The sequence below is a fragment of the Pimephales promelas genome, chromosome 16, assembly GCF_988280905.1.
Source record: "Pimephales promelas chromosome 16, fPimPro1.hap1.1, whole genome shotgun sequence".
NCBI classification, from domain to species: Eukaryota; Metazoa; Chordata; class Actinopteri; order Cypriniformes; family Leuciscidae; genus Pimephales; species Pimephales promelas.
Window position 1 is genome coordinate 26,108,272 of NC_142784.1, and position 24,264 is coordinate 26,132,535.

The window sequence follows — 24,264 nt, forward strand, 5'->3', positions numbered from 1 at the left end:
CACAAAATGTGTGGGTCTAGGTAAAAAATGTAGTTTTCCTGAAAACTATTGAAATGGATTTATAGCGTTTTGGAAAAGAGCTCTTCATATATATATATAATAATTTTAGTTTTTTGACATTGAACTCCCAACTTTTTAGATACCTTAATCTAAGATATTTGGTACCATACCAGTACACTGGACAGACCAATCATTCTGCCAATATTTGGCCATTATCAGCATCTGATTTTGAAGCATATAGATTAAGATGATTCAGAGATGCAGATTTTAAACAGCGTGTTCCTCATTTTTGTCCTTGACTGCTGTCTTCACCTTGCATATTGGGCACGCATCATGAGAAAGGGGCTCACACATTCTGGCTTGCAGTCAACCGCCTGCCCCTTTCCAGCAATGCGGTTCTCTGCTGGAAATTTTGCCACGTCTTCCACAAGCTGCTGAGGGACGGCCATCCAAGCGTGAGTACATGCAGCCATATTATGTATTACACGTCTAATTCCACCTCACTCTCACTTTTTCTCAGTCTCTTGATATCTGCTTCTCCCTTTGATTTATTTATTAGTATTCTCACACACTCAAAACAGCTCCCCAGAGTAAATGCAGCATGCATCAGTGACACGTGATGTGTGTGTAATCCAAATTGAACTATCCCACATTGAGCTCTGTTGCAAAAAATTTAATCAGTTGTCTAGTTAGACAGCATTTTAAGGCATCATAGGCACACACCTGATTCAAAGTCTGTTCAGAAAGGTAGGCAGCAACATTATGTGACCATTTCAATGCAGCACTGCAAATAACCTATGTGGAGCAGTCAGCACCAAAACACATTGTGATATTTATTTTACATACTGAGAACTATCCATACAAATAGTTCAAAAATAGTCTTCACTATGCATTTGTATTACCGGTAGATTATTGCGCTTTCAGATTTGCAACGTGCTAACTTAAAACTCTTATTGGAATCAGTTGTAAGTCAAGTCTCCCTTACATTTCACATAAGTAGATCTGGTACCTGGTATATGAAATATACCAATTCAGTGACATTAGTAGGCCCAGACAGGATATGCTGATTTTCCAGAGTGACTTCTGGTAAACCTGGTAAAATTAGATATATTGGTACCTTGATTAAGATCTGAGGTACCAGTGTGTAAGACAGACAAATTAATCTGTCAATATTCGGCCACTTTGAGGTTGTTTGAGGTTCTTCTTGGTATTACCAATAACAGAAGATTTATTTCATTTTAATTAATTTATTTTATTTTAGGGTAATATCATGATTGAGGAGGCATCTTTTTTATTTTAAATATCAAGAAATTGTAAAAAAAAAAAAAAAAAAAGGTATCTAATTTGAGGGTAATTTCACGTGGTATCTATTTTTTATTTTATTTTGTGTTATCTCATTTTTGGGTAATATCTTAGGGTTTATTTTATTTTCTGAAATGCTGTCTCAACTCTTCCTGTCTCTCTCTTTGTCACCTCAGGTCATTAAGGACTCAATGCGGCACAAGGCTGACCTGAACGACATGAGCAGGATGTGGGTAAGTGCACGAACACAAGTTGTAGCTGCTGGTTTTAATGATTTCCAACTAAAACAGTGGCTTGCTCAATATAACTCTCTGTCATCATTGAATGTGGCCTTGTCAAGCTCCCTTGAGTTTCCATCTCATTGTGGAAACTGTCAGTGAGATGTTTGGTTATTACTGATTGACGGCTGAATAGCTTGGCATTCTGTGTATGAGTCAGACACACTAACCTCAGCACAGGGATGATCTGTAATTAGCTAACGATGATGTGAGCATGTGTTTGTCACTCTGGAGGAATGCTTACAGAGCTTTGCTTGTTATAAGGTACCAGTCAAACGTCCCTAATATCTTCTGAAGCTCACCTCATTTTTATATTACTCATATATTACTTCTTTTTGTTTATTCCAATATAATGTGTATTTCTCTCACATAGCATAAATAGGTCTGTATACACATTTAAAATATATAGAGTTATTAAAGTCACATTACAGATATTCAGTGTAGGGCTGCACAATTTTGGGGGGAAATCTAAATGCAATTTTTCTGATTAAAAAACAAAACAAAAAAAACCCCATCGGTTTTCCTGTGCTTGTTTTTAGGGATGCACAAACATTTTGGATTTATAGATCAATGTATATATAATAATATTGTTATATTATTAAATAAAAATATTAAAATTATATTTATTACTAGTAATAGTTCACTGTAAAATAAAAATTTATTTTTTTAAGAAAATACTGTAGTAGTAATTATAATAGCTTCAATACATTATTTGTCAGAACAATTGCTCTTAAAGCTTCTCTTTTGTTGACAACAGCTGCTTTATAGGCATTTCTTATTACAAATTTGGGAAGTTGAAGTATGTTGCTTTCCAAAATGTACATTATAAGTATCCCAGATGCAGAGATGGAGTTCATGGGGCTGCATTTACTGTGAACCGAGCAGCTTTGAGATTCATTGTGCAGCCCTAACACATGCCGTTTCTTGTTGATTTTTATCTTGATTGCCAGCAATGTAAGTGTTTCTGATGCACTTTACGATCAACTGTGTATCGCCAGCCAACAGGAAGTGTCAGATGGAACATGCTGAGTTGCATCTTTTGTTTATTGGAAAGACCTTTATTTGCATCCCTTTGAGTATTCGCTGATAACATGCTGCAGGATTAGACTCAGGAGAAACATTTCCTGTGAACAACTCTGCCTCCTTCCTGTTATGATGTCACAGTAAGTGGTGAAGGGAACAGGAAGTGAAAGAATGAGATCATTATCTTGATATGCAGCTGGCCCTTTTATGGGTGTACCCCAAACATGTCAACGCATACACAACCTGACCTCAATCTGCCCTTAATGACTCATACTTTGAATTGTGAAGTGAGCTGATGAGCTGAGAATGACAAAGGGACTCATTAGAAGCTACTGCTGCTTTGGAAAGGAAACATCATCATTTCCTTTTAAAGCATTACGTTTTTTTCGTGCCCCTCACACTTCTTTCTCTCTCCTTAGGGTCATCTGAGTGAAGGCTATGGGAAGTTGTGCAGCATCTACCTCAAACTGCTCATTACCAAAATGGAGTTTCACATCAAAGTGAGTCCAACTGAGCCCTTGAATTTGATTTTAGCTAAACATCCTTCTTCTAATTCTCCTCCTCACATCTCCTCACAATCTGCTGTTGACCCCCCCCCCCCCCCCCAATAAAAATAAATAAATAAATATATATATTGTTACTGAGTTTGACGGTGTTATTAGGATTACTGTTTACATTGCGTGGAATGGTGCGTTGTGATTGGTTGAGCGGATGTATCGCATTTTGCAGAGAAGGGAGACTGGCGTTTGTCGCGGTTTGGAAAGAAAAAGAGAAAACATTACATAACACTGCGGATTACATAAAATTAGACCGACCAGATACAATACAGATTTTTGCAGTAACTCATACACAGACACATATGTCATGTATATCATGTACAGTATATTTGTGTGTATATATATGTTTTGTCCCAGATTCCTGTGTCATATGAAATGTCAATACAGGAATGCAGGATATAAATTTGCAGTTTTCAAGCCATTTCATGCTATCAGACTCTCACAAATATTATACCTAACCCACTTGCTTTCCCAGAATCCTCGTTTCCCAGGCAACCTTCAGATGTCAAACAGACAGCTTGATGAGGCGGGTGAGAACGATGTCAATAATTTGTGAGTATTGCTTTGTTTCTCACAAGCTTTGTGTTTACTCACTCTGTTTTTTTTTTTTTTTTTAAATAAAGCTCTGAAATTGCTGTGTCTGTTTGTGGAATGTGACTCAATCACGTTTCTTTCGTCTCAACACGTGTAGCTTCCAGTTAACGGTGGAGATGTTTGATTACTTGGAGTGTGAGCTGAATCTATTCCTCGGCGGTAAGTTTAAGGTGTTTAAACACCAGCAAAGTCCTTTCACTTGCCGGTCATTTAAGCTGTGCCTATTTTTTTTTAATTTAGGTAGTAGGCAGGCAATTACAATCTCTGAAATCTGAAATCTCTGTCAAGATTGTATGTGAAGTGAGCAATCTCAGATCACACAAAATGTGCATTCTAGAGTAAAAAAAACAAGGGACATCTTTATTGGTATAGATATAGCTGCTGAAAATGCAGTAAAATCTAGATGTCTGTGCTGTAGGCATAAGAGAGTGTTGTTGGCTGAAACACTGCTCCCTGGCACAGGAAACCACACCTCTGTATGCTGAGAAGACGGGATCTCACATGAGCCTGCATCACTGATCACCAGAGAGACGGGGGGAGGGAGCATGGGCATGAATGTGAATGAGGAAGTGGGCAATAAAAGGGATAGATTGAAAAAAAAAAAATGGGAATGGAGTGAATGAGGGATTCATAAAAAGAAAAAACGTTACTTACCGATTGAGAATTGAGGCAGTTTAGGGTGTTTTGAAAATGTTTATATTTCCCCTATTATTATTTTGTGTTTATGTTTGTTTCTACACAGTGTTCAGCTCGCTGGATATGTCTCGTTCCGTGTCAGTGACTGCAGCGGGTCAGTGTCGTCTGGCCCCTCTTATACAGGTCATTCTGGACTCTAGTCATCTATACGACTACACCGTCAAACTGCTCTTCAAACTCCACTCCTGTGAGTCCATAAACCACATCTCTCTCTCTTAACACACACACACACACACGCACAGAGGATCATAAAATAGAAATCACCAAACTGACCCTTTGCTAAACCCCCTTTTCAATCTACCCATAGCTGAGGAAACACCCTGGAAAGCTTTTTTTTTTTTTTTTTTTAATCTTAACTGATACTGTACTAATAACTGCTATTGTAATACAAGTCATGCTCTAATGTTAATTTATTGTTAATATTTTATTACATATTATATTATATTTTTATTTAGTTATTTATTATTATTATTTTAAATATGAAATATTTTGCGGTGGGATAGTTTAATTGTTGTTTTGTGTTGTTTCTTTGGATATTATACAAAATGTAATAAATACAGAAATGAAAAAAAGAAAACTCAACCAAGTTAGTTACTAATGGGGTAGGATATTTTCTTTAGCTTTTCCTTGTTGTGATGGGTATTCTCTTGTCCTCCAGGTCTGCCAGCAGATACTCTGCAGGGCCACAGGGATCGCTTCCAGGAGCAGTTTAAGAAGTGAGTCGGTCTGTCACGATCCAGATTTGAGTCACACAGACACTGCCACTATTTTAATCTTTTGTCTTTTCTCTCTCCAGGCTGAAGAGTCTGTTCTATCGCTCCAGTAACCTGCAGTATTTCAAGAGACTGATTCAGATCCCACAACTTCCTGAGGTGAGACTCCTGCATACCAAACAGATTTCTGCCTGACCCGAGTCCAAAAATACAGCTAGTGGAAAGAAATTATGCAACTCATTTACATATCTGCCCGCTTAGTTTGCTAGCGTCAGGATTTTTCGGGCTGTCCTATAAAACAACATTTTTCTTAAATTTTCATGACATTTCTCATCATATAAATTAACATTAAACATTGCGTTTTTGTTTGAGCATTTTGACCAGCCCTTTATAATGACATTGGCTCAACCAATTCTCCCTACCATTAGCATATGGGGGAAATGTTTTAGGAAAACCTAAAAAACAGATTCCATTAGCTTCTTTTTTCTTTTTGTCGTCATCTGAAATCTTTGCAAGTGTTGGCATTATCTATAATTTTTTCAAAGGCTGGATCCAAACTGGAACTGGCTTCCTTTATTATAAAAGTTCTCCTTTTCTCTACAGAATCCGCCAAACTTCCTGCGGGCATCAGCCCTGTCCGAGCACATCAGTCCAGTGGTGGTGATTCCAGTGGAGTCTTCGTCCCCTGAAAGTGAACATGTAGTAGAGACAGAAGACCTGGTGGACACAGACATCCCCCCTTTACCGGTACCACACCTGATCTCATTATCGAAAGCTCTCATTTATACTTTTTTTAAACGTGAGCATCTAAAGATTTATCTCCATTAGAGCGTTGTGGACAGCAAATTCGACGACTTTTTCGGCACCTCGGCTGCCACAGACCCGTTCAACTTCAGTCAGAACGGCATGCGCAAAGATGAGAAGTAAGTCTTGAAGATATTGGAATATAATTAATAATTATATGGAGCTCTTTGAGTTTATAAGATCATGATGAATCTGTATCTCTCACCTCAGAGACCGTTTGATCGAGCAGCTCACAGCAGAGCTACAGGCCCTGAAAGAGGAGCTGGAGTCCTTCAGATTGGAGGTAATATGCAGAGGATGTAATAATATACATACACCCACACAATACCATTCTAAAGTGTGGTGTCAGTCAAAAAACATGTTTTTTCAGCTAGGACATATTGCTAAAAAATTGCTCATTTAAAATTTCGCTTTTAAATGAATGCTGTTCTATTCATCAAGGACCTTAAAAATGCAGTTTCCATAAAAGAATTAAGCAGCACAACTGTTTTCAAAATTGATAATAAGAAATATTTCGTGGGCAAAGAAATCTGTATATTAAAATGATTTCTGAAGGAAGACTGGAGTGATGGGTGCTTAAAACTAAAGCATTTTAAAATGGATAAAAATAGTTTACAGTTATTTTTGAAGGAATAGTTCACCCAAAAATGAAAATTAGCCCATGATTTAATGACCCTCAAGTCATCCAAGTGTATATGACATTCTTCTTTCAGACGAATACAATCAGAGTTGTATAAGAAAATGTCTTGACTGCTTTACAGACCATTTTGCAAGATGTAAACAACACTGGTCCACTGGTTTCAGTTTGTAACTGTTTTCTTTATTTCACATGTAAAGAAAACTTCTTAAATATTTTTGTTTAACTTTTTGATTCAGTTTTATATGTTCTGTTGGTTGTATTTTATCCCAGCTTTTGTGTAGTGTTAAAAAACTGAAACAGGAAGTGCTTCTGGACCAGTGTTGTTTACATCTTGCAAAATGGTCTATAATGGCAGTGAATTGCTTTTTCTGCTTTGAAGTCCATAAAAGCACATCTGTCCATCATAAACGAACTCCACACGGATCCGGGGGGTTAATAAAGGCCTTCTGAAGAGGAGCGATGCGTTTGTGTAAGACAAATATCCATATTTAAAACTTTATAAAGCAAAATAACTAGCTTCCAACCAAACAAATATACAGATTGCACTTAAGTCTAAGCGCAACTTATGCGAGTAATGCGACGTACTGCTGATATTTCTTACACCAACACATCGCTTCACTTCAGAAGACCTTTATTAACCTCCTGGAGCCGTGTGGAGCACTTTTATAATGGATGGATGCACTTTTATGAGCTTCAAAATAGAAACAACAATTCACTGCCATTATAAAGCTTGGAAGAGTCAGGACATTTTAATATAACTTCGATTATTTTCGTCTGAAACGATCAGATATACCTAGGATGACTTGAGGGTGAGTAAATCATGGGCTAATTTTTCATTTTAAAGTGAACTATCCCTTTAAATCACAACATTACTGTTTTTACTGTATTTCATCAAATTAATGCAGCCTTTCATAAACTTTTGAAGAGGTGGAAAAGTGAAAGAGATATGTCAATGATTATTTTGGTCTTTCTCAGAGTGGCCGTCTTTGTCAAGCACTACGAGGGCGTGTGAATGAGCTGGAGGCGGAGCTTGCAGAGCAGACTCACCTGAAGCAGCAAGCGCTGGGTGAGAGCGAGTTCCTGAGGGTGGAGCTTGACGACCTGCGCCGGGTCAAAGAGGACACAGAGAAAGAGCAGCGCAGCCTGAGCGAAATCGAGAGTAAGCATTACAATATATTTGTTGGAAAAAGTTACATTGAACTTTCTTTATTTCAAATATTGTATTTGAAATTAGACGTTCTTATTAAATGACCCTGTTAGTCTTTAAAGTTTTTGGAATGACGTTTTTTTGAATTTAGGGGTTCGACACATCCCATTGCTCTGTTCTTCTGTCCTAAATCAAAAAACATCTTTCCTTCCTTTTCGGTTTATTTACTCTAACTGGTTCAAAACTGTTGCTTTTTTAGAAAGCCAGTTATTCCTTTATAATGACGATACAGAGGCAGCACGTTTTATGGACTGAACCCTCAGCACCACTGAACACCGTATACTATATATTTTAATCAATTATTGTATTTATGTGTTTTTTGTAGGAAAAGCACAAGCAAATGAGCAACGCTACACCAAGCTAAAGGAGAAATACACAGAGCTGGTCCAGAGCCATGCTGACCTGCTTAGGAAGGTAAATTGATGTCCTCACATCTCCATTCAATCTCACACTGGCTGTATATGGATATTTTTAATGTGTATAGATACATTAGAGGTGGGGTAAGCGGTATTTCAAAAACACTGTTGGACAGTGTTGATGTTTGAACCCAAACAAACATGTTTGAACCCAAACCGCCCTGCTCCGAGTTGGCCTCGAACCACAATCCACCTGCATGTGAGGTGAGTGCACTAACAATGACGCTAGACACCGTATTCACTACGTTACTGGCCTACGTTACACAAAAGCCAAATGTCTGTTTATCATAGTAGACATCAACTCTTATTTAACACACTAATTTTGTCATCAATTGCTATATCCAGCAAAGTAGACCTTCAGATTGAAGGGTGATTCTCACAAAAGGATTTTCTGCAAGCCTTTTCAAGGTAAATGTAGGTGTCTTTCCAAAAAAATGACACTTGGAGACTCCAAAAGGACACCAAATAACCAAATGATATAAGGAGTCTATATAATTCATAAATGTATTGTATGCTTACCATAGCTCCTGCTAAAAGGTGCTAAAGAAGAAAAATCGGGGTAAAGGGTTAAAATAGTTACCGGTGTTACAGGTGCTTGATAAACTCCCGACTTCTAAGATCATCTAACTGCGTGACGTAAATTAAACGACTGATGCAATTTCACATGCTTCAGTTATTTATTTGCATTAAATTATTTTAACACTATTTTAATTGCATGCATAAATCTAATAATGTTAAATATTGTAGCTGATATTTATTTCCATTGCGTTGTGGGACACAATATCTCACTTGTTTTGGCAAATTCAGTCAGTAATCTGTGTTTCCCATGCAGATAGAAATGTTACATTATTCACATAGTGTGCACACTGCATACTGCTTGCTTCAGCTCCAGAGGACTGTCAGTAAACCTGCAGGTGGTTTAGCTCCTGCATCAGAATTATTTTCTAGCAGACTCAGATGAAACACAGATGAGAACTTGGCACTGTGTTCCTCTGCCACGCTTAGGCTGTCATCACGCTCACTCTCATACAGCAGCACTGATCCCACCACAGAGCCATCCGACAGTGGGAGCCACATTCTTGGCAAAGGAACTGGGTCAGACAAGTGTTTTGACTGTGAAAAAACTGTCTGTGTTTCTCAGAACGCAGAGGTGACACGTCAGATGACGGTGGCCCGTGCCGCCCAGGACGAGGTGGAGAATGTGAAGAAAGAGATGCAGGACAAATTGAAAGCCGTTCAGGACTCTACCAGTCAGCAGGTTGCACACAAACCACATGTACACACACTTCATACACACACTCCCTCTGCCTGATGTATCCGTAGTATGTTTGTCTTACACGTCCCTATCCTCATGTATGTGCACGAGTAGGAGAAGGCTCAGTTAGAGCAGCTTCAAGCTCTACAAGCCGAGCTCATGTCCAGCAGGACAGAACTAGAGACCCTGAAGAGTGCCGTCACCTCCTCCCAACAGGTGGGACCTCCCACATCCACCCATCATTCTCTTCCTCTTCTCCTCTGTCATGAATCTCTCTTCACTCCTTGTCAGAAATTAAAGAAACACAATGAAATGATTTTAGCTGCACGATATTGGAAAAAAATTGACATGCTGACTACTTTTTCTGCAATATATGTTGTGATATGAAGAAATGAAGGAACATTTACCAGATGGCTTGAATAGTTATATTTGGGGGGGGAAATGATTCATTCTAGAATGAGTGGGTTGATTTTGTGAATAAAATCATTTAAAAAAAGCTGAAAATTTCTCCTGAAGAGTGCAAAATATCTTTTAGGACTAAACATTTGGGAATATTGTTTCTTGAAATTTGGATGTTCACACTTTGATTTTACTATTAGAACTAACACAAAACGCTTTCAGCAAGCAAATTGAACTGTTAAAAACTTAAGTTGCATAGGCCACAATCCCACTGTTTTTGACCAAGTCAGTAAAAATGTATAATAATAGAAACTTCTATTGTAATTATTAGAAATATATTAAACAAAATAAGTATTATATCTAACTGTTGTACTTTAAAATAAGAAATCAAGTATTTAATAAAAACTGTTTTAATTTATAGTACACTGTTAAATTACAGTACTAATATTTACATATGAATTTCTTTCTTTTTTTCTTAAAGTTAACTTTAAACCATCAAGCTTTTATTTTGGTTTCAGAAACTCAGCCCTTTGCATGCGGGCATCTCGTGGTTCAGTGTTTTTTGGTTTCTCAGATTGGTTTGATTCACAGTAAATTAACCGAGCCGTTCTGAGATTTAGGCTGCACTTATGTGACATTCACATTAAGCCATATAGATTTTTTTCGATATATTGTGCAGCCCTCAACTCTCGGCCCACCACAGGATCCATGTATCACTGTCTCTGCGATTAGTCCAGTGCAGGTTAACATGGGGATTCTGTGATTGCATGTAGTTTCTAAATGACCTGAGTAGATGTGTCCAGACTGCATGTGGGAGTTGATGTCACCCTGCCCCCTCTCCCTCCATCCCTTTATCCCTCTATCCCACTTCCCTCTGTCTCCTGCACGCCTGCTGCAGCACCTCCACTACTGCCTCGAGCAGCTGATTCAAATAAAGACAACTGTGTTGATACATTTAACAGCTTCATCATGACTTTATTAGTTCACTTTAAAGCTACACTGTGTAACTCTTTTAGTTTATTCTTAGCTAAAAACACTTAGTTCTTTCAAAAATATATGTGCTCATTTACTTCGTTCAAGTAATAAAGTATTCTTGTGAGTGTATAATATGCCATTGAAAATACATACGGGTAAGGGGTTCTAATGTCGGTCGCCATGTTGCCCCTCCATCTTGAAAGTACATTAGCCAAAGAGGGACATAACCGTTAATTCAAGCTTTGCCTTTCGTGTTTACGTTTGAGTTAACACTCATGGACGAGGTCGAACTGGAAGCCATGTTAATCTTGGACTACATTGGCCACCGTAGGAGTTAAAACTAAATCGGAATTGAGAGGAACCGAAACTAATATTCACTGGATGGTCATATACCTTTTCACCGCTAGATGGGGCTAAAAATCACACAGTGTAGCTTTAAATACAGTGCTTTATAGAGTGCTGCAGGGATGACGTATGTTTGTACGCCAAAATGTATTAGCTCTAACTTCTGCTTCAACAATACTGTTTCTTGAGTCACATTAGATCTTGTAATTCACATAATAACTGGCTCTCATTGAACTGTTTTCTCTCTCTTCCTGTAGTCAAGTGAGCAGCTCAATACTCAGCTGTCTGCTTTAGAGGCGGAGAAGGCGGGGCTTTTGGAGACCGTATCTCAGAAAGAGGCGGAGTTGGCCGGTTTGGGGGTGGAGTTAGAGCGTGTACAGAGCAGTCTGACCACTGAGAGAGAGAGTGGCGTGAAAGCTGCTGAGGCCCTACAAAACCAACTCAATGAGAAGGTGGGATATTGTAGTTTTACTATTGATATTATTTGTTCAATTATAATTGGGTCTGTGTAATTGTTCAGATTCATTATACCAAAAGACATAGGCTGTAAATCTGCTAAATGTTCAGTTTGCTTTTACGAGCTCACTAGCATTTAGACCAGGGTTTCTCAATCTCGGTCCTGGAGGGCCGCTGTCATGCAGAGTTTAGCTCCAACCCTGATCAAACACACTTATGCCGAGTTCAGACTGCATGATTTTCAAAGTAGTCGGGTCGCTGTTCTTTTCACACTGCATGACTATCTTGGCCAGAATTCAGTCACTGCTGTGTTCACACTGGACGATTGATCGGTGACAGAAGGTTTCAAACTGCATGACTTTACAATAGGAAAAATCGCCGACAGACTCTGTTTAGCACGCTGCGCGCAAACTACGTTTCACAACAAACACACGTGAAATGTGAAAAGGAAACAACGCGACACCACACGTGCAAGACCGGAGTTCTCACGTGAGACTTTTTTTTTTCGACCCGGTTGTGGTACAGCTGGTGAAACGTCAAAGAGACACGAGTGCTCCTGCCAAATTTCTACTAATTTTTTCTTCCATTTATTGTGTCCAAATAGACAGAGAAGAAGCTTTTTTTCTGAAACAATGCCATATCATGTTGATATGTGATCTATAACTCCTCCCCGAACTCCCTGCTGCTCTGTATCTTGCTTTCTCACTGGCTGCCAGTGATCGCCGATGTAGTTTTCAGTCAAAACACTTTTCACACAGCAGGATTTTGAATCGCCGACAGGTCCAGATATTTAGCATGCCAAATATCTCACGGGCGTCGGCGACTCGTCGGTGATTCTCTCAGTTCGCGTCTTTGCTCATTCACACTGCGTGATTGTCACACGCGTGAACGAGCGCCGATTTGCCTGTGATTTCGGGCATTTGTCGGCGATTTCTCAAAACCTGTCGGCGAGCCAAAATCGTGGCTAAAATCATGCAGTCTGAACTCGGCATTACCTGTGACTTTCTAGTGATCCTGAAGACCTTGATTAGCTTGCTCAGGTGTGTTTGATCAGGGTTGGAGCTAAACTCTGCAGGACTGAGTTTGAAAAACCCTATTTTAGACTGTTGGTTTCAAAGCTAACAGAAAAGGACTAATTGATGTAAAGGAGTGTTAAATGCCTGCTTTGATTGTCTTTCTGTCTGTAGGAGAGTCGTGAGCAGGCTCTGGAGAGCGAGTTGGTGTCCCTGCGCTGGGCGGCTCTGCGGGCAGCTTTAGAGGAGGGGGGAGGATTGTACAGGACAGCCTGAATCAGCTGGAGGACCCCGCACACATCAGCTGCACCAGTTCGGCCGGTCAGTGACCCGCTCAAATTTCCCTCATGTCCGGACAACCCACACTGATTGCCCTACGAGAGCGTAATAAATATTAAAGGACCTTCTTGTGTGTGTAGATTACCTGGTGTCCAGGTGCCAGGTGGCTCTGGAATGCGTGGAGCGGCTCCAGTCGGCCAGAGACGGTTTTGTATCAGATAACACAGGTGAATTACTTGTACATACACTCTCATTTTCCTTCTCAACTAGCATTCATTAATGTACCGTTCACTCCAACAGTGTTGGGCAAAGTTGCTTTGAAATTGTAGCTTGCCAAGATATAAGTTACACATCATTTAAAGTACTTAAATTACAGTAAAGTTAGTCTTTACTGAAATAGTAGTTAGCTAAAAGGTACATTTGATTACTTTAATTTCTTTAGTATATCTTACCTGAATATACCCTATACTGAATTACTTAAAGCCCTGTTTTTTATATCTCTTTATTTGTGCTGTTGGTTGAAATTTGTTTATTTGTTCTAATCGTCTTTTAACTTGTTTTTGTATTAAAATACAATTTTGTGTTAAAGAAAATTTTTATTATTTTTATTTTTGTTTGTATGCTGTCAATTACAATTGGATTTGAGTTGATTTTCTTTACAATGAACTATCTAAACAAATCGAATTACTAAAAACAAACTGCCTGAATCAACTTTGACCTGAATAACTTCCCAGCAGTACTTGAGACAGGAGAGGATTCTGTCTTGCTCACTTGCTAGTAAGGCAGTGCGATACATTGTGACAGAACCGTGATGTAGCGATTTGTGTTGCTACACTCCTGACTGTTGGAGAAAAAATGTCTCAGGACAGTTGAGCTGATTTCACACTACTACTACTACTACAAAAAAAATGTTGTTACTCCCCTTCACTGTTCTCCACTCAGCATGCTCAAGCTCAAAAAATAATAACGTAATGATATATCAATAGAAATCCGAAACTGATTTAAGTGCACCAAGAATGCATTCAGACACCGTGTCATCCCTTTTTTTAGTCTGTTGAGATGAGAGGCACTCATAAATCATGTTGTAACTATTTCACAATGATTTTCCTGAATGTGTGTAATAGATGTGTCTGGACTGGTCCGGGCAGTGACTCAGTTTGCTCACCTGGTGGGCGATGTCATCGTGCAGGGAAGCGCCACCTCCCACATGGTGCCAGTGGAACAAGCTGATGGTAAGCATTGAAAATGTGGCATGAAAATGTATTCAAATGAGCTTATGTAATCACATTAGCACAACTGATGAATTTCTATGCAAATACTTCCTTGAAGAAACAGTCATTGTGCTTTAATGCTCTGTATCGACCAATCAGCATCCAGAACCATAGCTATCAGTTCGATCTAAGCAGCATAAATGTAATTTCTTTTTTTTTTCAACAATGTATTTATTGATTTTAGAAATATTTACATTAAAACAAGCACAGAAAAAAAAAGTTATAAAAATAAAAAATAAAAATATGAAAATAATAATAATAATAAAAACAACAACGACAACATCTATACTATACAAATGTCAAGACAATGGTACCATTAATAACATAATTTGTTATTCCTGGTTACACCGAAAAAACAACAACTACTTGATTCATAAATGTAATTTCTATTATTAAATTGATAAATATTTTACAGTACCGATTTATCCACATTCTACATATAGAGACGTCCAAGAAAATGACTTTCTGTTTGAGTCAGTCTCCATTCATCATGAAGGTCATTAGTGTCTTGCGGTTCTGTTAATATCTCCGTCGCCGGAGGTCTGGTTGTTTTGGGAGAGATGCTTGAAAGGAACATGACATGACTCAAAACGGCTAATGTGCGGTTCCCACGAGCACAAGCAATCACGTCACGACTGTACGCGGCAGGAAATGTGTTTCTTCCCGAGCGTATGTGGAGTGTCTGCAGGTGACAGATGGCTCGTCTGACTGCTATCTGGTTTCTGTCTTTGTCTGTGGGCAGCTTTGGCAGACAACGTGAAGGCGTGTGGCGCGGAGGCAATGGCGCTGCTTTGCCAGCTTAAGGAGCAGAAGTCTATGGGGACGGCAGACTGCAGCCGGCTGACGTCGGCACTGGATACCGTAATGGCGTTGGGTGAAGTGAGTGTGCCACTGAGAGTCAGTCCTGGTTTTAGAATAGTAAATCAGTGGGTTAAGTAAGTAAGTAAGTAAGTAAAATGTATTTATATAGCACCCATCACAGATAAAATCACAAAAAAAAGCAGCATGTAACTAGAGGAGAGAATAATTTTTTACACTTTTCTAACAATTTAAATACATTTAAATTATTTATCGATTTTTACAGTATTTATTAACATTTTTGAATAGCTTTTATTTTTTGTATTTTTTTTTTTGTATTTTATATTTATATTTTTTAGTAATTTTGTGGTTTTTGTCATTTCTATTTAGCTGTATTTTTTAGTAATTATTAACTTTAGTAGTACTTCAATTGCAAGTTTTTTAACTTTAAGTCTTTCATCTGATATTTATTTTATTTCAACTTTATTTTATTTTCAACAAATTTTCATAGTTGTAGTTTCTTAACAGTAGAATCACTGCGGTAGAAAATAAACATCTGTAAGAGAAGAGTAGTATGCTACATTGCATCTTAATCGGCAAATGGCCATCCAATTAAACGAGAACTTACGATCGTCTTTTATTCAATATTGTGACGTATATATCCAAGTGAAACATTACTTAAAATATAATAACTGTCAGTTTTAAATTCATTGCTAGTAAGATTTTATTTTTCACATTGGAAATAGAAGGTCGAGAACTTGGACAATAGAGTGGTGCAGGTATAACGTCAAAGCTCCGCCCCCTGGTTCCCTTGAGATTTTTCTATGGGGGTTTATATATATATATATATATATATATATATATATATATGAAGAGTTCAGATGCAAAAGCCTCTAAATGCCATTTGAAATTTTCTTTTTTTAATGATGATTTTTATCAAACTTGTATATTTAAGTTCAGTAATTTCACTTAAATAACAATTAATAGATAATTATCATTGCCATTTAAGTGAAATCACTGAACTTAAATATACAAGTTTGATAAAAATCATCATTAAAGAAGAAAATTTCAAATGGCATTTAGAGGCTTTTGCATCTGAACTCTTCATATATATATATATATATATATATAATTTTTTTTTTTTTTTTCAATTTATGAGTAAAATAAAGCCTTTGGTAAACATAACAAGATGATACTTTGGCGTTTTGTTCTACGATGTAAATGAGATGAGAACACAACCTCTTAGTTAATTTCTTTGTTTTCTCTGAGCAGAAGTTGCGTCCTCGTGGTCTGGAACTGCAGCAAGGGGAGCTGGGAGATCTGGTGGAGCAGGAGATGTCAGCCACATCAGCAGCTGTGGAGTCGGCTGCCGCCAGGATTGAGGTGATCAGTCTATGCTTTTTCTACCATACAGACAGATGCTTAATAAAACATGAAGCTCTCCAGTCTACTTGCCTAATGTTCTTCCCCTTTGCTCTTTGCAACAGGAAATGCTCAATAAGTCAAGGGCAGTTGACACAGGAATCAAAATGGAAGTCAATGAAAGGTCAGACTGACCAAGTCATGTGTTATGAAATGCAATGCATATAATGTTTTATGATTACTGTTTCCAAAAACAGTGCCTTTGATATTCCTTAGTGGATTTGGTTAAGTGATGAAAATGTCTTTATGCAGAGATCATTTCCCTTGGATAGCGTTTCACGTTTGCATTCACCCAGACACATTAGCCAACCAACCCATGCATGCAAAGGAGGCCTTTGAAGTATTTAATTGTTGCTCTCTGTCGCCCCCTGCAGGATCTTGGCGTCCTGCACAGATCTCATGCAGGCCATCAAAGTGCTTGTGCTGTCCTCCAAAGACCTGCAGAGGGACATTGTGGAGAGCGGCAGGGTGAGTGAACGTTTATTTTGTTGAAAACTTGCTTTTGTAGAGCGTGAAATGACATTTTATTGATGTTTTGCTGTGTTCATAGGGGGCCGCATCTATGAAGGAGTTCTACGCCAAGAATTCCCGATGGACGGAAGGTCTCATTTCCGCCTCCAAGGCCGTGGGCTGGGGCGCCACCATGTTGGTGTGAGTTACACAGACAGTGAGAAAATCAAATTTGGGGGGGAAGCTGTAGCATAGTGATTAAAAATCTCAGTGGCCCAATGAAATCCGCTTTATTTTTTTCCAAAATTATTTTGAATTTTTTCCCAAGATTACATGTTTTCCATTTTAATTTAAAATTTGAATAAATTATTACAATTTGAAAAATAATAGGTCCCTATGAATTTCACAAATTCTGCTTTTTACTTTTTATATTATCATTTTAAAGGGGCGATGTGTAGGTATTTACTTCAAAATATCTTTTAGATGGAGTCTTCATTTGTACATTTATGAGCCAACCATAATGTAATTGAAAGAATGACACCTTGACTGTCCATCACGGTTGCCTCTATCAGCCTTTATAGGAGTTGGGCACGAAAATGTGACGTCATGTGCATTCTCGTCTACTTGGGCTTACATCCGTACGGCAGCCATTAGTAAGCAGCGCCAATCGCTAGCAAAAGTGTTTTAAATGGACTTTGCGGATGGAAAGAAGCGACCAGTCTCCAGTCAATCCAGATACCCACGGAAACTCCTTGTAATGGACTGCATTTATATAGCGCCTTCATAGACCTAATGGCCACCAAAGCGCTTTACAGTTTGCCTCATATTCACCCATTCACACACTCTTTCATACACCGACGGCGGTGTCAGCCATGCAAGGCGCCATCCAGCTCGTCGGGAGCAGCTGGGGTTAGGTGTCTTGCTCATGGACACCTCGACACTTGGTCAGGTGGAACCGAGGATTGAACCACCAACCTTTCAGTTCGTAGACAACCTACATGAACCACTGAGCCACTGCCTCTACTTTTGTAACTTAAAAAAAAAATGCCTTATCTAGTGCGTGCGTGCGAGCGTGTGCACCGAGAACGAGCATAAGACTGAGCATAAGACGAGCAGAAGACTTAAGTTGTTTCCACTGTTGATAGGAAAATGCAAGTGTTCGCACCCGTGAAAATTTTTAAAGGTAATGGAAACGCGGCTATTAATAAGCTTGACGTTTAAGTCACACTGAATATTGATTACTTGGTCAACATACCCTTTTAAATTGCAATGGGATTTGTGGTGCTGGTTTCGGTTGGCCACGATCCCTATTCCTGTGTAGACAACCACTGTTCTGTTGATGGCCTTGGGAGTGAGGTCAAGTGTGTTCGAACTTCGGTCGGACCATATAATTACCGCATATGCCTATAGATGCCGCTAAACACCACTAAACAGAGATATTCATTTTTTCAAAGCAATGTACAGTTTTACAGATGTGATCATTATGTTATCGCGGGCCACCAAAAATGTTTCGGCGGGCCGCCATTGGCCCGCGGGCCGCACTTTGAGAACCTATGTGCTTGAGTATGTGCAGTAGTAGACAAAACTCATTCACTCTGAGATTCACAGGTACACTTCATGTTTCTTATCGTGGTTTAATAATAGCAGACACTACAGCAAATTCCATTTAAATGACTGAATTTCGTGATTCTGTTCATGTTTTCAGACCCAAAGTTTTAAATCCTACATGAACTGATATATCAACCATCACCATTGTGCTTTTTTTCTTCTTCTTCCTGCAGTGATGCAGCTGATCAGGTGGTGCAAGGCAAGGGCAAGTTTGAGGAGCTGATGGTGTGTTCGCATGAGATCGCTGCCAGCACGGCTCAGCTAGTTGCGGCATCTAAGGTACAGCGCCAACAACATTTGCACTTGAATTAACTTTAAAGCAATGTAAGATACTTAATCGGTTTTATCTTTTCAGGTAAAAGCAGACAAGGGCAGTACAAACCTTTCCCGCCTCCAGCAGGCCTCCAAAGGGGTCACCCAGGCCACTGCAGGGGTCGTGGCATCAACAAAGTCTGGCAAGTCTCAGATCGAGGATACAGGTGAGGTCTTGCTAGGCATGTGTTTAAGTGGCTCAACATTTTCAGACACGTTAAGCTGTGATGCTCATGTGGGGAATTCAGGTTTAATTCTTGCTTGCAACATTTCTCCCATAATGTTCTTTCTCCATCATTCATTAAATAAGGGCCAAAAGTTAGTAATTACCGTGGTAGCAGCCTCATTTTGCTTTTCATTGTCCTCCAGTTACATTGCCCCATTTCACATTTAACTATAGCCGTGGAAACTGGTTTATGGTGCCCTCCAGAGATACAGGAATGAGCAAGCCAACACACAGAGTTTTCTCCATGCAAGCTTGTGTGCTGATGCTCTTCTGTGGAGGCAAAGGCATTTAAACAACATTGACCAGTCACATGGAGTCAATGACATTGTGTGTCCTTTCATTCAGTACAAGCTTTTGTAAGCTCATGACTACGTGGATGGCCTATTACATAAAATGTCCAATATTCAACTGTAGTACACTGAAATGCACTGGACTTCTATTTATTTACGTACTCATTGTTTGCTGTAAACATAACTAGATGCTCCTCCATAGTTATATAAACATGGGATGGAGAGAGAAGCAGTAGTGCTGATTTTGTCGCACGGTTTGTGAAATTACTGTATAGTCTGAAAGAAAGATTTCAAATTATTACTTTTAATTCCTGCATTATAAGTACAGAGTTTATGGAAAAAATATGCACAATGCTCTCAATCGTAAACCGTAATTCAAGCCCTGAAAAAATAATAATTGGCATCCGTGTATCGATACAACATCCCCATGTAAAATATTGCAATACTATTCTATATTGATAGCCAATACCCTTTAATTCACATGACAGCCTGGTAAAATCAGGATTTTCTTAAAAGTGAGAGACATTAATTTTCTTATTCTAAAGTTTATTGGCCAAAAATGCAAGCGAACAAGAAAAATCCTCAGACATGAATTGAAAATCATAAAATTTGATAGGTATTTCCAGCCCGTTCTCATCCCAAGGCGTCATATACTGACGCTTTTGACGTTTCGTCTACATCCAACGCTTATGGCACCCTTTAGCGTCAATATGAGACGCAGAGATGTATATGCCAGAAGGCGCCTCCTAGTGGTTTAACCCTAAATCTACCCCAGAACTAAACCTACCATAACCGAACAATGCTCTGTGCGTGTTATATTGACGCTAAAGGGTGCCATGTGTGTTGGATTTAGACAAAATTTCAAAAGTGTCACTATATGACACCCTAGGATGAGAATGTGTTGGTATTTCACGCTGAATTCTCTCTTTGTTTCAGAAACTATGGACTTTTCCGCAATGACACTCACTCAGATCAAGAGGCAAGAGATGGATGCACAGGTGAGCGAGTGTTAACCTGTTGTCCATGTTTTTGTGGAAGTATGTGAACAAATCTGACCGTTTATTGTATCTCAGGTTCTGGTGTTGGAGCTGGAGACCCGGCTGCAGAAAGAGAGGGAGCGACTTGGAGAACTGAGGAAGAAGCATTACAAGCTCGCTGGCGTCGCAGAGGGCTGGGGAGGGGAGGACGAGGGTAAGACCCCCACAAACGTAATACCATCTGAGCCAAAACTGCTGAAACATCCTAGAATTGCCTAGCCTGTGGGGTATATGGAGTATTAAGCTAATTGGTGGTGCAAAGGGTGTGGTTTGTTTGCTTGTGCGTAATTCGCTCTTTCTTTTGTGTTTGTCCGCAGGAACGGGATGAGACTTGTCGTGTTCTGCACAGCGGCCGCTTGACGTCTTTATATACACACTATCTTTCCCTTCTCCCTTTTTATTGTACTTTTTAACTCTTCTGATTTCTTTTATTGTACATTTAAGCCAAATAAAAGGTGCTTTTTTTCTAACCTGCTCCCTCCCCTGCCCGTGGAGTCAGGAGACGTGAGGAGTGTGATGATAGTGTGCGACAAAGGGGGGAGGGAGAGGAAGGCTGGAAATGGATGGCACCACCTAGTGGACAGAGAGGGAAGTGCAGGCTCGCTGAACTGTCTGAGTATTTCATTTCCTTTTCCTCATACGGAATGGAGAATCTTCCCCGACCCCTGACCATTTAGAACAATCCCGTCTCCCTATGAAACATCCCATGATGCATTGCACAATGGTGAGTCACCCCATTTTGCAGGAAATGGCACTGTGCTGTGACCCTTCCGGACTCAACTTTTACAAACAGCAGCTGTGTGACTTCCACCTCTCAAACACATTCCTTACTGTCGTGTAGGATCGCCCTCATCTGGGTCCGCCCCTTCCCTAGTCCTCTTAGCAGTGGTCTCTGAACTAAAACAAGAGCATTGAACATAGTAGATAATGACCACTGTGGACTAACACCTGAAAACACTAGCAAACCCTGTTGTTTTTTTCTTTTTTTTTTCTTCAAATTTCTTTTGATTATGTTCCCATGGCATGATTTCATAAGAAGCCCTATATAGATTTAATCCACAGGCTTTTTACTGTTTCACCATGTTGACTTTTAGGAACAAACCGCTATTATATTTCGCCAGAACTGTGTCCTGATGTTTTTCTCCAATTTCAAGTCCATGACTGACTATGAACTGACTGTTTTTGTGAGACCTCCCGTCGGGCTAGAGCACATCGTTTTGTTTTATTAGCTCTATTTAGGTTTGCTGAGCACAGATAGGTTATGCACCATATTGTATTAGTAAAGGTCCATAAAACGGTCCTGTACGGTTTACACGCTGTTAATATGACAGTATCTGTTAATTCCTGTTGTCTTCTTCTAGCTACACATACACGCACCCCTTCACACCGAGGCGAGGAGAGACATCTGTGCCTTCCAAAAGGGAAAAAAGGGTCAAGGATCACATTCCCTGAAAAAAGACCTTTAAAATCGTGATCTAGAGTAGCATTAGGACAGTGTTTTAAAGTTGTAGTTTGGTATTGCGAACTGAGATCAGTATGAAATCAGTAGAGAACCATGTGAGAACAGATGTACCAATCCCTGTGTTCAACTTTGGTGTGCTTCGTTTGGTTTTTTGAGCTCCCCATTTTCAACTTGGAGGATATCTAAAAGAAAGAAGAAATGATTCGGAGCCCTTAGAGAACATGGTGATGGGGGGGAAGGGGTTGAGTTGCGTTCCCACAGGAAACTTTGTATTTGTTTGCAAATTTGTAGCGTTATCTTGCACAAATATCGTATTCCCCTGAGAAACTTTGCATTCACTCACTTGAAATGTTATTTCCATCTCAAAAGTTTTACAAGCGCTTGCAAAGTTTCTCTAGATACACAAAAGATTTGTGAGCGAACGCGAAAGGAAGGGTTTAATGAGCAAACACAAAGATTTTTGAGGGATTTTTTCTATCACCGTGTCACTTTCAGGGCTTTGAAAGGGTTTTCTTAAAGACTAAAGGTCTTTCATAAGAGCAAAATGGAGATGCGTGAAAAATGTAAAGTAAAATGTATTTGGTTCTAGAGGCCTATCCACCTCGTCAAAGCAATGTAGACCACACAGCCTTGGAGACCATCACTGTCTGCCAGCAGCACAGCTCTGACCAGGGCTCGACACAGGGACATGCAGTCTTGTAGTCATCTACAAACCATGGTTACCTCAACTTCTCCACAAACTACCAGTCAGTAACTACAAAAGAGAGCATGATTGCATTAGGGTCCTCTAGACTCTGTATGAACATGCGTTGAAAGTGTATATGTGTGTGTGTGTTCTTTAATACTAATATAATGTGTGTGTGTTTGGGTGGATGCTGTGTGACTGAGATATGATATATACTGTATATCCCTTATGTTGTTATGTCTTAATACCCTCATATTGTTTCACTTGTTGCACTGCTTCGGCTGTTTTGTTAAGTTGCGACACTGGGTATTTAATTTCCGTTTTTTTTTTTTGGAGTGTCATCACCTCCAGTAATGGTTTATTCCACCATTTAGATTCGGTTGTGTAGTATTACCAGCTCAGCCAGCCTCTAAACTGCCTCTCACTTTTGTTAATAAGAAAAACAAGACCGCTCAATAACATTTTGGTGAATATCTTTGTATGATATATACTAAAACTGTGTGTGGGTTTGTTTTACTTTTCAGTTTTTAAATAAATATTTCACTCATTGATATAATTGCTAGTTGTGTTGCTTGTGTAAGATGTTTGTGTATTATGTCATAATTAACTGTATGGTTGGCATTGTTGAGGTTTTTGGAAGTTATGTAAAATGATTTGCTTGAGCAATAATAATGACAGAATCTGTCGACATGTTGAAGATTATCCCACTAGGTGTCACTAAATAGTAATAGCCTGAGTTCATACAGGTTAGGGAAGCTCATCTTGTGTGTCTATTCTGAATCTACGCTATGACACAGGATTTACTATAGTTTACAGTCTCATAGGAATAAACAATCAAAAGCAGTAGGTAAAAACAGCAGATGCTAGATATAGCAACAATTCAGGACTAGTTAAGTAGGACTGTTATCAGTTGGCCAGACATCTTTTTTTATTTTATTTTTTATATAAATGTATCCTAAACACATTTGTCTTACTATTGATGTATCCACTTTTTCCCTGATGAGCTTACTGGACTTTTAATTATGAGAGTCACCTTTTCTTTGCAATCCACTCTAACAACATGAAAAGAAAACAAACGACAACATATACTCCGATATATAGCCTACCATTTAAAATTTACTTGAATGCACTAAGAATTTCTGGTTGTTCTACCCAAATCATCACATCTCTAGTTTTGTTTTCACACTGATGGTTTAAAATGCTATTGTCTCCCTTGTCCGACTGGTTCTAAATCTGTCAAAATGATGGGAACCACTTTTAAATATCACTCAATGCTAGTTAATAATTATTTTTGATTAAGGCAGTGTATAGACATTACTACAGTGATATATATTGCTGAGGAAAGAATCAAGGTTTTGGGGTCATGGGCCGTAGGAAAAAGGTGGAGAAACTGTAGGCCTACTTTAAATGTTTTTTTTGACATTCTGCATGGGAATCTAATCACAGACTGTCGTTCTTGACATCCAAAACTGTGATGTAAATGAGATCTCATTCTGACAACAGCAAAAGCCACTGTTCGTACAGTAGGAAATTGCTGACTGGCTCCATCTACAGTGGATAAAAAATGCTTCAGTCATTGAAGACATCAACAATCCAGCCTCACCTGCAGTCTTTACCAGCAAGCTGTTGAATTGAATGCGATATATCAAATGTGCAGTCCTGGGGTACTGCATGATCATGATAGGAACCACTTCTCTAAGCAAGTCTCTGTTGCCATACTGCAGTGGTTTCCAACCCTGCTCCTACAGACT

At 39.1% G+C, this 24,264-nt stretch overlaps 1 protein-coding gene across 1 annotated transcript; it reads left to right on the forward strand.

Annotated features, from left to right (window-relative positions):
- Positions 1 to 317: 317 nt before the first annotated feature.
- On the forward strand, positions 318 to 22,939 carry hip1 (huntingtin interacting protein 1; the record flags this gene model as incomplete). Its single annotated transcript, XM_039671275.2, is given in 30 exon segments — positions 318 to 455; positions 1,479 to 1,535; positions 3,023 to 3,103; positions 3,636 to 3,712; positions 3,852 to 3,913; positions 4,497 to 4,637; positions 5,109 to 5,166; positions 5,247 to 5,322; positions 5,767 to 5,910; positions 5,992 to 6,086; positions 6,178 to 6,250; positions 7,583 to 7,766; positions 8,140 to 8,228; positions 9,372 to 9,488; positions 9,600 to 9,701; positions 11,462 to 11,656; positions 12,848 to 12,920; positions 12,923 to 12,994; positions 13,093 to 13,179; positions 14,077 to 14,184; positions 14,966 to 15,102; positions 16,294 to 16,404; positions 16,509 to 16,567; positions 16,818 to 16,911; positions 16,994 to 17,094; positions 18,675 to 18,780; positions 18,857 to 18,980; positions 20,266 to 20,327; positions 20,403 to 20,520; positions 20,684 to 22,939. Coding segments are annotated over 30 exon segments (2,952 nt in total), but the record flags the coding sequence as incomplete, so codon positions are not given.
- Positions 22,940 to 24,264: the final 1,325 nt, after the last annotated feature.